The sequence below is a fragment of the Barbatula barbatula genome (genome assembly GCF_947034865.1).
Source record: "Barbatula barbatula genome assembly, chromosome: 16".
NCBI classification, from domain to species: Eukaryota; Metazoa; Chordata; class Actinopteri; order Cypriniformes; family Nemacheilidae; genus Barbatula; species Barbatula barbatula.
The window spans coordinates 8,880,192-8,894,269 of NC_136779.1; the positions used below are offsets into that span (position 1 = coordinate 8,880,192).

At 38.7% G+C, this 14,078-nt stretch overlaps 1 protein-coding gene across 2 annotated transcripts in view; it reads right to left on the reverse strand.

The window, feature by feature from the left end:
• prkcea (protein kinase C, epsilon a) overlaps window positions 1-14,078 on the reverse strand; it is a gene marked incomplete at its 5' end in the record, with an annotated part of 45,950 nt that overhangs the window by 2,780 nt on the left and 29,092 nt on the right. For both annotated transcript variants that reach the window (XM_079477217.1, XM_079477218.1), the window contains 4 exons: window positions 2,183-2,329; window positions 2,984-3,172; window positions 3,303-3,441; window positions 10,674-10,828. In XM_079477217.1, coding sequence (XP_079333343.1) covers window positions 2,183-2,329; window positions 2,984-3,172; window positions 3,303-3,441; window positions 10,674-10,828 — 630 coding nt within the window. The remainder of the gene's footprint in view (window positions 1-2,182; window positions 2,330-2,983; window positions 3,173-3,302; window positions 3,442-10,673; window positions 10,829-14,078) is intronic.

The following is a 14,078-nucleotide window of genomic DNA, read 5'->3' on the forward strand; positions in this document are numbered from 1 at the left end:
CTCCGAATCAGCCAGGAACCTCTGAGTCATATTTGATGAACAGCTGTCCTTCAATGATCACATTGCAAAGACAACGCGATCATGCCGATATGCCTTATTTAACATTCGCAAGGTAAGACCCTACCTCTCTGAGCATGCGGCACAACTCCTTGTCCAGGCCCTGGTAATCTCAAGGTTGGACTACTGCAATGCTCTCTTTACCGGTCTTCCTGCAAAGGCTATCAAACCACTTCAGCTGGTTCAGAACGCAGCAGCATGCCTCATCTTCCAACAGCCCAAAAGGCTCACTTTTCATCTCTCTCCACTGGCTACTGGTTGAAGCCTGGATCAGATTCAAGTCACTAATGTTTGCATACAGGACTATCACTGGATCTGCACCGGCATTCTTTCACACCATACTACACTCCTACACCCCATCAAGAACTCTGCGTTCAGCAAACGAGCGGGGCCTTGTAGCCTTGTAATGCCTTCTCATAGGGGCACAAACATTTTTCCCAATGCGGTCCGGTCTACCACATCTCTCACAACCTTCAAAAAACTACTTAAAACACACCTCTTCTGTGAATACTTGACAGACAAATGAAAAAAAAGTACACTAACCCTCTTCTCTAACAGGTAGTGGTCTAGCTTTTGTTGAAACTAGTAACTTTGTATTAGCACCTAATGTACTATTGCTCTTTTATGACATATCGCTTATTGCTCCCCGAACTCTTTGTAAGTCGCTTTGGATAAAAGTGTCTGCTAAATGCTAAATTAAGTTTGCATGATGCTAGCATAATTTAAAATGATGTTAACATAACTTGATTAACTTCTAGTCATCATTTTTGACATGTTTGAATACTTAACTAATCGCTATCAACGGTTTCATTTTAAAGGTAATTTTTTTTAAAACCACCGCTAGAGGTCGCACGATCAAAACAACAACAATGGTGTAGCTTGATGAATAAATAATAATAATAATAATAAATTGAATTTATATAGCGCTTTTCAAGAACTCATAAAGGGTTTTGTCGTCTTCAACTCCACCGCTGATGGCCATCAATCAGACGGGAATGAGAAATCATGTTAGCGGATGAGGTAAAGTAATAAAGTTTTATAAATGTAGAGTAAATTGTGGTCCATTAATAAGTGACTGCTCGAAACAAGCTAGTGGCTTACTAGACTCTAAAAACTACTTCCACATTTGTCCACGACACTGTTATCATGCGGTTTCTACGTCAGTAAAGGCATCAACAAAGGGTAACGTGGATATGACGCCATTGACAGGTGACTGCACAGTCCCGTGTCACTGTTTAGAATGGTGATTTCCTCACGATTTACAAGTAGTTGGAAACATTTGAGATGTTGTAAGTACAAAAGCTAAACACAATATATAACACTGGCCTATTGGTTTTTGGATATTTTACTGCAAAATTGTTACAAACTGCACATTTAACAACATAAACAAACCTTCCTGCGCATTGAACATTATGTGACCCCAACTGAACTTCTGGTACACATTTGATTATTTCTGATTTCCGAAAAGAACCGTTACTTTACTAAACTTACCTCTCCAGTATTTTGAATTTAGACAAGCTCAACCGCTAGATGTCAATGTACCATACGGTTTGTTTAAATGCGACCGAAGGGTAGCAAGTGATTTTCTCCATAGGAATTCACTATCACAAATTCAAAGCACCTGTGTTTAACGACCTTAACAACGACTAGTTAAGCCTGAATTTCCGTTAAGTACCACCGGTGCTGTCTAAAAATGTAGAGAGTTGGTTGGTAAGCCACAGAGGTGACCAGCTCAAAGTTATTTAGAGGGCAAGAGAGCAAGCGGCAGCCACATTTGCTCTTAACCTCTCTGTGACCTTTCCATCTTAAGTGCACCCGCATGTGTACATGTATACACACACACACAGGCGCACACGCACACACACACACACACACACACACACATGGGAAAGCAGAAGTTGAGAAGTGCCGTTGTGGCATCCGACTTTCAGTCTAGACCGCAAATGCTAAACTCAGAGGAACATGACAGATAAAGTGTCTGAAAGTACGAACGTGTGCTGTTTATTTATGTGTGTTTTGCAGGCAAAAGTGTGTGAACTGGGTGACTGCAATGTGTGTTATCGTAAAATGTACACTTGACTGTGTGTGTGTTGGTTTCTGTGTGTGAGAAAGCAGGTACGCTTACAATGCGAGGTTTAAACGGAGGTTTGATCTTCCTCTGCTCCAGCAGGACCCAGTCGATCTCTCTGAAGAAGGGGTGGATTTTGATGGCTTCCTCCAACCCCTGGGACACCACACAGCCAAGACGCTTACATGGGCTCTTTGTCATGAACTGAAAAAGGGAATATATTAAGTGATATACATCATAATTCAGAAATATGAACAATCTTAGAAGAGGCTGTAAGTGATTTTTTTAGGTGCCCTGAGATATCACACCTATTTTTGTGGGCTCTCTAAACAGCCATGCCCTTTTTTAAGCCAATCAAATAATTAACCAACCAGGAATGAACTTTGTCTGTCAATATTTTTTATCATGGAAAAGGTGTGGTTTAAGTGGTGGGCCGGTCCAGTTTAGGTGTCAAGTCTGTGGAAACAACTTGCAGCATCTTTAGTATGCGAAAAGTAGAACGCTTCAAGGTCTTTTATGGATGTTGATGCACAAAACATTAACATTAGAGGGAAAAATCACATTATATACAGTCATGCTAAATAAACGAGCAAAGAATTCTTGTAAATCAGAGGTAAATATACCAGAAAAAAAGGATGGAAGGAGGATGGGTAACGGGTAAAGGAGAAAATGAACAGAGGAAGGTTGGAGAAGTCAAAGGGAAAGTGTAGCCGGGCACATGACCATACAGTGGCGCTCAATACAGCACTGCAGGAAGAAAGAACATTATAAACAGAAGCGAATAAAACGACAGATGGGTCAAACGCAAACCACTCAAACAGAAAAATCACGTTGACAGAAAATAAACGAGCCACTTACAGCTTTCAGAATGCTGACTGCTTCTTTACTGAGCCACACGGGATAAAGCACGTCATCGTGTAGGATGGATTCAAACAGGTCATCTTCATTGTCGGCTTCAAATGGGGGCTGACCAGCCATCATCTCGTACATGAGCACACCCAGAGCCCACCAATCCACCGACGGCCCGTACTCTAACTCCTGCAGGATCTGGAAGAGAAGAAAGTGGGGATCTTTGTCAAGATAATGTCTGATAAGATCATAATATTTAACATGAAAACAGTGTGCATGGTTATTACAGTATGATATACTGTAGCATGTAGAGGTGACAGGGTTGTACCTCAGGGGCGATGTAGTCAGGAGTCCCACAGAAGGTGGTGGTTGTGAGCCCGTTCAATATGCCCTCCTTGCACATGCCGAAGTCAGCGAGTTTACAGTGTCCCTCAGCATCTAACAGAATGTTATCCAGTTTCAGGTCTCTACAGTGACAAGATGATAAAAATTTACCATGATTAGTCATTTTTCACATATTTGTGAATTATATTTGGTGCGCGACCTCAATGATTTACTAAAACAATTAAAGCAGTTTCAAACTGTGGTGTGAATTGGGGCCGGCACGCCTGTGAGACAGTAAGCTGACAACTGATCAACGGGGCCTTGAGGGCCTGACCGTTCACTAGACCTTTACAACAATAACACACAACGCCGGTCCTCGTAACTCAACCTGCTCTATATTCAATACCTCAAATGGCTGTGTTAGCTTTGGTTTTGTGAGTGCTCAGGGCTAAACATTTGTGTAGATGAAAACAGCAGAAGTTTTAGGGGGTAATGTTTCACAATAAGCTTGTTGATATGCAGAGTTACAGTTACTGGACAGCTTGACCTTCACAAATCTCAAGCTGATTGTTTTTGACACTCATCGCAGAATTATGTTGAAAAAGGATAAACCTAGCCGTTGGGTTAACTAATTGACACAACAATGGGTTAAAACAACCCCATTATTTTTGGAATGAAACAACCCAACAAACATTCATTTATTACCCAACGGTTGGGTTCGTCCCTTTTTGACCCAAAACTGGGCTGAAAATAACCCAACATTTTTAAGTGTAGAGGTATGAAAAATATATGTTTTACATGAATACAATCACAGATATTAAGGTGACTTATGACTGTTTTAAGGTGACTTATATATGTTTAAAAGAAGGTAAGCAACAGCAACAATGGACACGATGCTAGATATTTCTCTTGCTGTGTCTGAAGAGGCCTTACCAAACAGACCACCCAGAATTTCAGATTTCATATAATTTCACAGCACTACCCCTTTCTAAAATCATTCCTTTCCATATTTTATGCAATGGAATCATCATTTCATTACCGGCAAACAAACAAAAAAAAGTAAAAAAACACTGTACAAAAGTAATACAAATCTAATCTAATTTTGTATAATGAGATTTACAATGAAAACCCAAAAGTAAAACATCTAGAGACATAATGGAAATTAGAATTTGGGTGGTAAACTGTAATAATGACATAAGATCATAGGATCTACCCTACAAAGTTCCACCTATACCTTAGTCATTCATAAAAATGCACAAGCTTATAGTTTAAAATCTGTTCTTATTTGTCTGGGAAGGGTTATTTGCTTATTGACAAACGTCCAGCAATTGAAAAAAAGAGCAGAACATGATGATAACATCTAATTCTCTGTCACCAGAGTAGCTGCAGAGACTTGCCACAGAGCAGATATCTTGTTCTGCACAGCGGGAAATTTGTGCACAGTGCTGTCGAGTTCAAAAACAGTCAACGCAGAGACATCAAAGTGTTTATCATGCCATTTTAAAGGTTAAAGGATGAGACCCCAATATGTGTCAGACACAAGAGTTATCTGGCCAAGGAAAATTTTAATGTGTTTAGTGGGGTCAACATGAGAAATACCAGCCATGTCAGTCAAAAAAACGTTTTAGTGCATCTCGTTCAGATGATGACATTCTTGTGCTTGTGTGTTACGCAGGTACAGCTGGACAAACTGTCTGGAACCTGTAACAGGCAGGAATGTTCAGAGGAGCTAATCTGATTGTTATGCATGATAAGTTCTTTTCTGAGTGTGTCAGAGCAAAATTAAAGACAAGCACTATAAAAGAGAAAGGACAACTCAAAGGAGTAGTTCACTTTAAAGAAAAGCACCCATTGACTTTCCATAGTATTTTTACACCTACTATGGAAAGTCAATGGGGGCTTTTTTTAAAGTGAACTATTCTTTAAATTAGGTTTGTTGACCATGAGTCAGTCCCTATTGAACCTCCTCCCTGAGCTTTTGAGCTTTAGTCCACAAAAACGAGACTGAATCGCTTGAATTTTGTGCTAGCAACGCCAAGGTCATGGGTTTTGATCCAAGGGAACACGTACTGATAATGCACTGAAAAATACACTGCAAGTCGCTTTGGAAAAAACTCTCCCAAATGTAATGTACACAACACAGGTTGCGAATTGTGAAGCTGTAATTATTAAAAGTGTAAGTTATCACAGCTGTGGTTATTTGCCCTTTAACAGAACTTTTAAAGTCATTAGTCATTTTGGATATACTTTAGCCTTTTTCATGACACTAGCAAAAAACAGTTGGTTGAAAAAAATCCAGAGTATCACAGACATCCTCTCTCAATTAATACAATTAAGAATCATTTACTTTGTCACAGGAAAGGAAAACATTTGCTTGCACATTGTTAAATAACCATCATGACTATTCTTCTGTGAAACACAAATGAAGATATTTTGAGAAATGTTTCAAGGGTTTTGTGTCCATAATGGTTGTTTGGTGACCCACATTCTTTAAAATATCTTCTTTTGTGTTCTGCGGAAGAAAGAAAGTCAATGGAAAAGCAATGGAAATGAAATGGAAAAGGCAATCGGTACAATTCCAACTGAATAAAAGAAGCCTAAAAAGACATGACTTTGTCTACATTTTCATGTCATTTTCATGTCGTTTCAACTCCTTCTTAATTTCCCTGTCCTTTTTACCCGCTGCTCTCCACGATCATCTAATAAGGTCATCAAGGTAGACTGAACTGATATAGAATGCTGAAATCTTTTCATTAGCGTGTGACCGATGACCTCCTGAGTAAAATAAGTAATAGATCACTCCTGTATCCGTATATCACACACCTGAAAAGCTCTGGCATGTGCATGATGAATGTGTGCATGTAATGTTATTCAAAGCCTTGCTTGTGTGCTCCACCTGGTTCAGAGGTAGATTATACCCCGTGAAGCATATTCTCCTAATGTTTGTCGATCAGAGCAGCTTGGTCAGGGACATGTAATGCCTCCAGGCTCCTGTCACGCTCTTAAACATATAAGGGGAGCATGGGACAACCATAATTTCTCACCTTGGAAAAGAAAAAAGCAGTGCTAGCCAATGGATGCCATGGCAGGTCGGAAATCGGATGGTCTCCGTGTATCGGTGTGTTATATTGAGTAATTCAGAAGGCGGGATGTGGTTAATTTCTACACCTTTTCTGCTATCTATTTACGGACGTCTTCAGATAAGAACACCACTCAATCATATTCAATCATAAGCTGTTTATTAGCTCATCCTGACCAAATCACATGACTAAAGATCATGTGTGGGTATGAGGAAGCTTACATTAATTAATTTCTCAAAGATCTAAAAATATGACAGTGAAATATGAGAAACTACATTTGAAAGGCGGAAATACAGTGCATGGTAGGAAGCAAGGGAATGACACCAAGTATGCATTAATTATGAGTGTTATGAACACAAAACGAACAATTAATGTAAATCTAATAAAACATATTTTTTTATAGAAATTCATGCAAACGTAAAAAAAGTTTAGATTTCTGGAAACCTAATTTCATATATAGTCCACAATGACAGAATTCTTTGTAAAAGTGCAATAATTATGGTAAAAATAAACCTACCAGAATGTTTGAACAATATCAATTCAGTGCAAAATTTGGATGAAAAAACATTAAAGCATTTACAGTATGTCTCACAGAAATCCACTAAACAGTTGATTTAAATCTTAAGTTTTTCCATAAATGTATTCACTCACAAGGTCTCTGTGTTTTTGAACGTGTGTACATTGTGCGAGAAAACCAGGACAAAAAGAGCACAAGTTAGCCAAACAGGCTTGGTCTTTGATGGTTGACTGGTAAAAAAATGTCAACAGTTCATTGCTGGCATAAGAGAAGATCTTTTTGTGAGGTATTGTTTCCGACAAGAGGGCGGGACCTGGGTTTATGTAACTGTTCCATTTATGTCAGTGACCATGGATGGTATTGTCAGATCTGTTTAACAGATGAACTCATTTTTAGACAGAACCCAAAATACTGTAGCTTTCATCTGTTCACTGCACATAAGAGCTGAATTAAAGTGGACCGTGTTGAACTTCTTTGGCATACTGTCTACAAGGTCACAAAATGTTTAGAGGCAAATTTATTCTCACCATTCGCAATCCACTTTAACCTATTCTAAGCTCTCTTTCTGAATGGCATTTTATTCACATAACTCTGCGTTATTTGTCTGGTGCAATATTCATGCTGGCAGTAAACAGAACTGCATTTAGAAGCAATGACTGTGTGTTTATCTATTGATTGTTGCATCAGGTATTTATCTAATGTTGATCAAATTATGGAGAATTAAGATTTACAGTATAGTTGAGCTTTCAAGAGCCAATTCATGTGCTTGGATCACAATGGTGAAGTGATGATGAAACAGTAAAATATGCCAGTTCACATTACTTCCACAACCCGGCACAAAAAACAAACCTGCACGCTAGAGAATTGGACTGTAAAAACGGTGTTTAGCCGATTTGCATAATTTCGTTAGTAAACCAGAGGCCAAAACAATACAGACAGAGCATGCAAATAAACAGCACTTTCAATACATGCAGTCTTCAACTTTCGATTTCAAGGGCCATGGATGTCACTGAAACTTATCAAAACTGACAATGTCTCAGCGTATACTTAAATATAACATGCACACATCCCCTAGATAGACAGATCTTTGAGTGTGGTTTCCCCACAGTAAACACGTACAGTGCACACGGTGGCACATTGCATGGACACCCGCACACAAACACATACACGTGTACACACATAATCAGGCCCTATTGAAACCCTTTCCTGTGTTCCTTTTGTGTGCGGAGTGATTTTTCCATAAAGTCCCTCATCACTTAAAGATAAAGCTCTGACTCTGATCGACCCTTGACAAAAATAATCTCAGTTTAACACACATGAACAGAGAGAAAGAACTAGATGTACCGGATGGTTCCATACGCCTGGATCAAGTGCTAACATACACATACCAATCATATATATTCTCCTTCTTTGAATCTTTCGCTCCCCTCTTCCCAAGAATAGGAAAAACACAGTGCTTTGACCACACACGTCCAAAGGGGTAGAGAAAACATGAAGATAATCTACGATAATAGTTAAAAAACAGGTTACAAAACATTGCTGTTGGACTGAAACCTTGTATCTCCAGTTTTCATGATTTGCATTTACTATTGGTCGCCTTTCATGCTTGTCTGTGGGTTTTGCTTAACCAAAAAAAAGTATTAAAGAGAGATTATCCAATTTGAGAAAACGAGTGTTTAATTATTAAAAGTGTTTTCTCATTTTCTGTTACTGAAGTCAAGACAGGGCTTCATACTACAGTAACCGACAGCAAAAATCTGTCTGGTATTCTCTATTCACTAAGTTATTTGTAGTGTGAATAAAAACAGAAATGGATTTTTACAAAGCTGATCCTAACTACATTGGTATTCAGATTGAAATGTGATAAAAAATTGTGCTTTAGTCTAAGTGTAATGTTTATGTAACATTATATACAATATGTAGTAGCTTCTACCAATAATACATCATATACGCAACAAAAATGTACTGTAAATGGATATTTGACTAATACTGGCATTCATAAATGTGGACAGAATTGGAAATCTGATATTGTAGAATAGTACACCCTATAACGCTTGCAGTACATTTTTGCTATTTTTCTTTCATGTTCCTCCCACAGAAAACGTAAACTAGAGGATATTTTGGTAATTGCAGGGGGACGAGGAGGGCTCTCATTCCACTCTAATTTACCAATAGACCCTACACCTCCATCTCCATTCCACAGCTCTGCATTAGGTTGGATGTGCTATGTAAAACAAATCCACACCTTTACACTCACACAGAAAAAGATAATAAAATCTTGATCAATCTGAAAAATCTTTCTATTATTAACCAAAGACAAAGCCCGGAACAGACAACATAATTTGGAAAGCTCACTACTATTAATGCACCTTTATTGAATTAGAATGATCAATATTTCATCATCAGAAGAGGTGATATGGTGTGAATGTCTGACGTAATAACACATCAGAGGAGAGATAAGGGCTTTGACAATGCATGATCAAGATTGATGACGGCTGGTCATGTGTAGATTGACCTCTTGTATCTAGAAGGACTCAGCAGAATTTTGGAGGATTAGAACATTACACTATATTCTAGATAAGGAATATCTTCGTGCATTTCTGCGGTCATGTGTATGTCATGTGTCAGTTTGTATGTCTGTATGTGTGCCAATGGCTGTTTAAATGGGTGTACGAATACGGAAGTTCAGAACAGGTGAAGGGGCTTCTCTTGTAGTTTCGTACAGACAGGAAACGGCCTGCTTTCCCCGCTGTCATGGCAACCCTTCAAACAAGGGTGCGGATAAGACCCTTGAGAACTGGTGCAACTGTTTCATCTCAACAACTTTAAAATAGTTCAAGAGCTATATTTCTTACATAAGTGAGGTCTGTTTGCTTCTGAAAACAAGACAAAGTTCTAAGACCTTAAATATAAAAGGAAGTGAATTTATGGTTGAAACAAGCTAAATATCTGCCAATGGGGTTTAAAAGATAAACTTGAGTTAACTAATAAATAAAGAGGTACCGTAAAACTAAATTCAATTAACTCCATTTTTATTAAATTTGTTTCAGAAAACTAAACTAGAGGCAATTTTGCTTCTGAAAAAAGGTGTTTTGATTTGAAGAATTTTTGTATTTCAAAACAAGGAGCAAAAATACAAAGTCAGACAATCATTTCTTTGGCAGTCTGCTCAAAACAAAGTCTTATCTTTAGCTCTTTTTGGGAGGGGACTAAACCTGAATAATAACTTCATTGATAGGTACACCTAGCATTAGACAAAATGTTACGCTGCATGTGATCTTTCGTTATCCCTCCCTGCATCTATCCCAGAAAGAAAAAAAAGCACATAAAGTCTCTCAGGCATTTTACTCACATAATGCCTAGATACTGCAGAATTGCCAAGGTCTGTGGGACCTTTAGTCACACGGCAGTCTCATGGCATGACTGGTGCGCGTCTTTAACAGAAGTGTGTTATTTATTAAATAGTTAATACTTTCTCTGTCTGTGCAGAGATTGCTATAAGCAAGCAATCTGTAGGCTGACTTCACAGAAAAGGCTTTGTGATGGTATCAAAACATTGCTTTGTTTGTCTGAAGCTTAATGCTGCATCATTGGCAACACCAATGGCATGGGTTTAACACTCAACTGATAAACTGCGTCTTCCTTAATACATAAACGTAATAGAAATATTTGTCAAGATTCATAGAATCTTTGAAAACGGTTATTTTTGCAGTTGTGTATGATGAAGCTCTTGGTGCAGAAATGACTCCCACATCTTTAGGTATTTGTGTGTATTTACCTGTATATGACACCGTGTTGATGCAGGAACATAAGTGCTGATGTCACCTCGGCTGCGTAGAAGCGAGAGCGAGCTTCATCAAACTTGCGCGAGCGCTGGATCTGAAACATCAGGTCTCCTCCATTCACATACTCCATAACAAAGAACAACCGATCCTAAAGGAGGAGAGAGGAAGAGAGAAGTGTGTTTCTTCACTGTCCTCACTGTAGATCTTAAACAACGAGACCAGTCATTTAACGACATTTAAAACCCATCTATGTATTGCATTTGTATTACTCATGTGTGTTTGACATGGTGGCAAGGTGTTTGTTTGGACCTGCTGTTTGTTTTTCAAAATTAAGTCGCTATTTCATATCTCAAACTACTTGACATGAAAGCTGTATTTAACGCACATTACAAATGTAGCACTGCCATGAATATCACCACATTCTACTTCACAATCTTCATCTGACAAACTCTTGTGAGCCTTGACGTTTGATGAACGGCTCTTTTATTCCAGCATACAGAGCCCACTTCTGTGTGTTTTGTTCTTTATTCAGAGAGGGAGGAATTTAAACAGGATGCTTAAATAGATTGTGTAAATGTGCCAAGAAATCTGAAGGAGGCCCACCCAATCCAATATGAACAAACATTTCCTGCCCCTAATTAGAAATGGACAAATAGCGTCTTCCGTTTCGGCTGGACCGCAAGACAGCGGGTCTGTTTGGAAGATAGCGGATGGAGCACAGCCCCATTTGGGTTTAGACAACCCCCTCCCCAAAAAACAATTTTTTATATAGCTCCAAACAGACCATTGTTTGTGTGTAGCCATAAAATGAAAAATCACAGATGAGATCTCTGTAATATCTTAATTATTTCTCCTAGACATCAAGGAAATTATTAAAGTCAACTGCATCTCAGATATTTCTCCTTAAAAACGAATTTCAGAAGAGATTTCAACAATGTCATAAATAAGCTCAGATTTGTCAAGTCTGCAATCTGAAGTCAATATGAGTAAAGATTTCAAGGTCAACTGGAACATTTATTATCAAATTGACCAAACAAGATTATTTTACCTTTACAATTTACATTAAGTTTACAGTCCAACACTCTTAATGTATTTTAAACAATATTTCTATATTGTGTCCCCTAAGCATTTTGAAGAGAAACATCTGAGACTATGTTGATACTTTAATAAAGTGTTATTTTCTGAGTTATGATAGAGCAATAAATAATAAAATGTTCCTCTGTGTGTTTGTGTACTTGTTTTTATATGATAGTAAAAGTCTCAAGCACATACATTGTGGGGACCGATTGATTATTAAACATACTAAATGATTGTTTATATGAAAATGTAAAAATGTTGAAAGTTTCCTGTGATGGTTAGGTTTTGGGGTTGGGTTAGGGGAAGGCAATAGAGTATACAGTTTGTCCAGTATAAAAATCATAACGCATATGGAAAGTCCAGACAAAGTATAGAAACTTAACATGTGTGTGCGTGTGTGTGTGTGTGTGTGTGTGTGTGTGTGTGCGCATGTGTTCTCCATTCTTCTGACAGGGGGCTGTAACAGGCGGGTGATGTAAGGAAACGTCTGTTTAGTCTCACCCATACTTATGTAACATGTTATGAAAGACATATTCATTAGACTGCAGGTGCGAGACCCCTGACAAACCTAGTGCTGAAAAGTCTGTAAGACATCACCAAGCACAATTACACCTGTAATCTATAATCTAGGTCTTTGAAACCCACACAACTCCACCCTTCAGTGCATTCTGGTTACTCATTGATTTGATGAACTAAGCAAAAAAATATCCAACAACTTTACATTCACTGTATAATCCAACAGCACACATTTTCTCAGTTTGTGTATTTCTGGGAATCACATCTAAAAAGAAGTAAGCAAGGAGCGAAATGAAGACAAAGAGACCAGATCGAACAGAGATAAAGACTGGCAGAAAGGATTTTTGTGTTCGCATAAGGCGTCTATGAAGGTGCATGTTTCAGATGGCTTTGACACTGAAAGCGATGACATCACTGCAGTATGGAGATCTTCTTGAAAATCAGGACGCAAGCTCGCTGAACCCAACCAAACTATTTGTTGCACAAAAGCGAAGAGCAGTACATGAGGGTTTCTGGGTTGTGACCGTGACAATGACCTCATCTGTGATTCTGTGTCCTCAGCTGGTAATGAAAAGCATGGTGATGTCACTTTATCATCTATAACCATAATAAACCATAAAATCAGAGACATTTTCTCTGACTCATCCAATTGTATGGTGTTGGCGTTCTGCCAAATGACTCATAAAAACTAGCTCTACAATGTCACGGCTGTCTCTCAAAAAGTGCAAATATACCTTCACCAACAGTTCACCAAATTTTTTTCCAAATCTGCATTCATTTCTTTTTTCTGAGGAACACAGAGAGAGATATTTGGAGGAATGCTCGTAACCAAACAGTTCTTGGCCACAGCTGACCACCAATGTGTTTCAAACAGTTACCCTTTGTTTAACTGTAATTTAAAAGTCCCTTTAAACAGCTCAAGCATTACTCTCTGCCTCTTTTCTTTCGGCCTTCTTTTCTAGACAATCATTCAGATGTTCATCCTCCCCACGGTTCTTCAACACCAGCCCCTTCTGCCCTCCTCCTTCGGTCACTTTCTATCTGCGGGAGTTTTTCTGCCCGCTGTCCCAACAGGCCTCATCAGAAAAGGTTGTGTAACAGTATTTACATTTCTGCCGCGTAGTTGCACTCGATAAGAACATGGCCGTGATCCCGAGGTCTGATTAAAGCCAGAGCTTCCAGTTCACAAAGAGTACACAGCTCCCTCCATCACGACTTCTGCTTTTTTGCATTTATTTCTTTGTTGCCATCCCTCAGCACACGGCCTGCATTCTCAGATGTGGGCGAATGAGATACCGTGAGAGTAAAAAAGATATCAAAGTAAGTGTAACTAGGGCACGAGAGGGGAAGCAGAACAAGAGGTCTCAAAGAAGTGAAAGTGTAAAATAGAGAAGGACGGTGTGAAAGGCAGGAGATGGGGCGATAAAAGCCCTGCTTAAAAAGTACAAGTGCTGTTCATTGATAGAATACGTTCAGTTTCACCTTCCTCATGTAATACATGTACAGCTGAGTGTGGAGGTTGGGTGCAAAACAACACAACATTTACTGATATATTTTAGCAAATGCAAAAGGAAAAAAATCCTTTTTATAGGAAATAAAAGTATGTTAGGTGCTCACAAAAGTGTTTCATAGAAACCCCATCTGACCTTCTGCACTTTTGGAACCTATGAGTCACAAGACTGTCACCTAAAAACCACAGTAGTATCGTAAGAAACATCATTCACAATCAAGGGGAAAAGACTCCACCTGCTGGACAGCTACTTTAACTGAAAGTGCAGTTCTGATGATTATCTATTGTCTGCTAG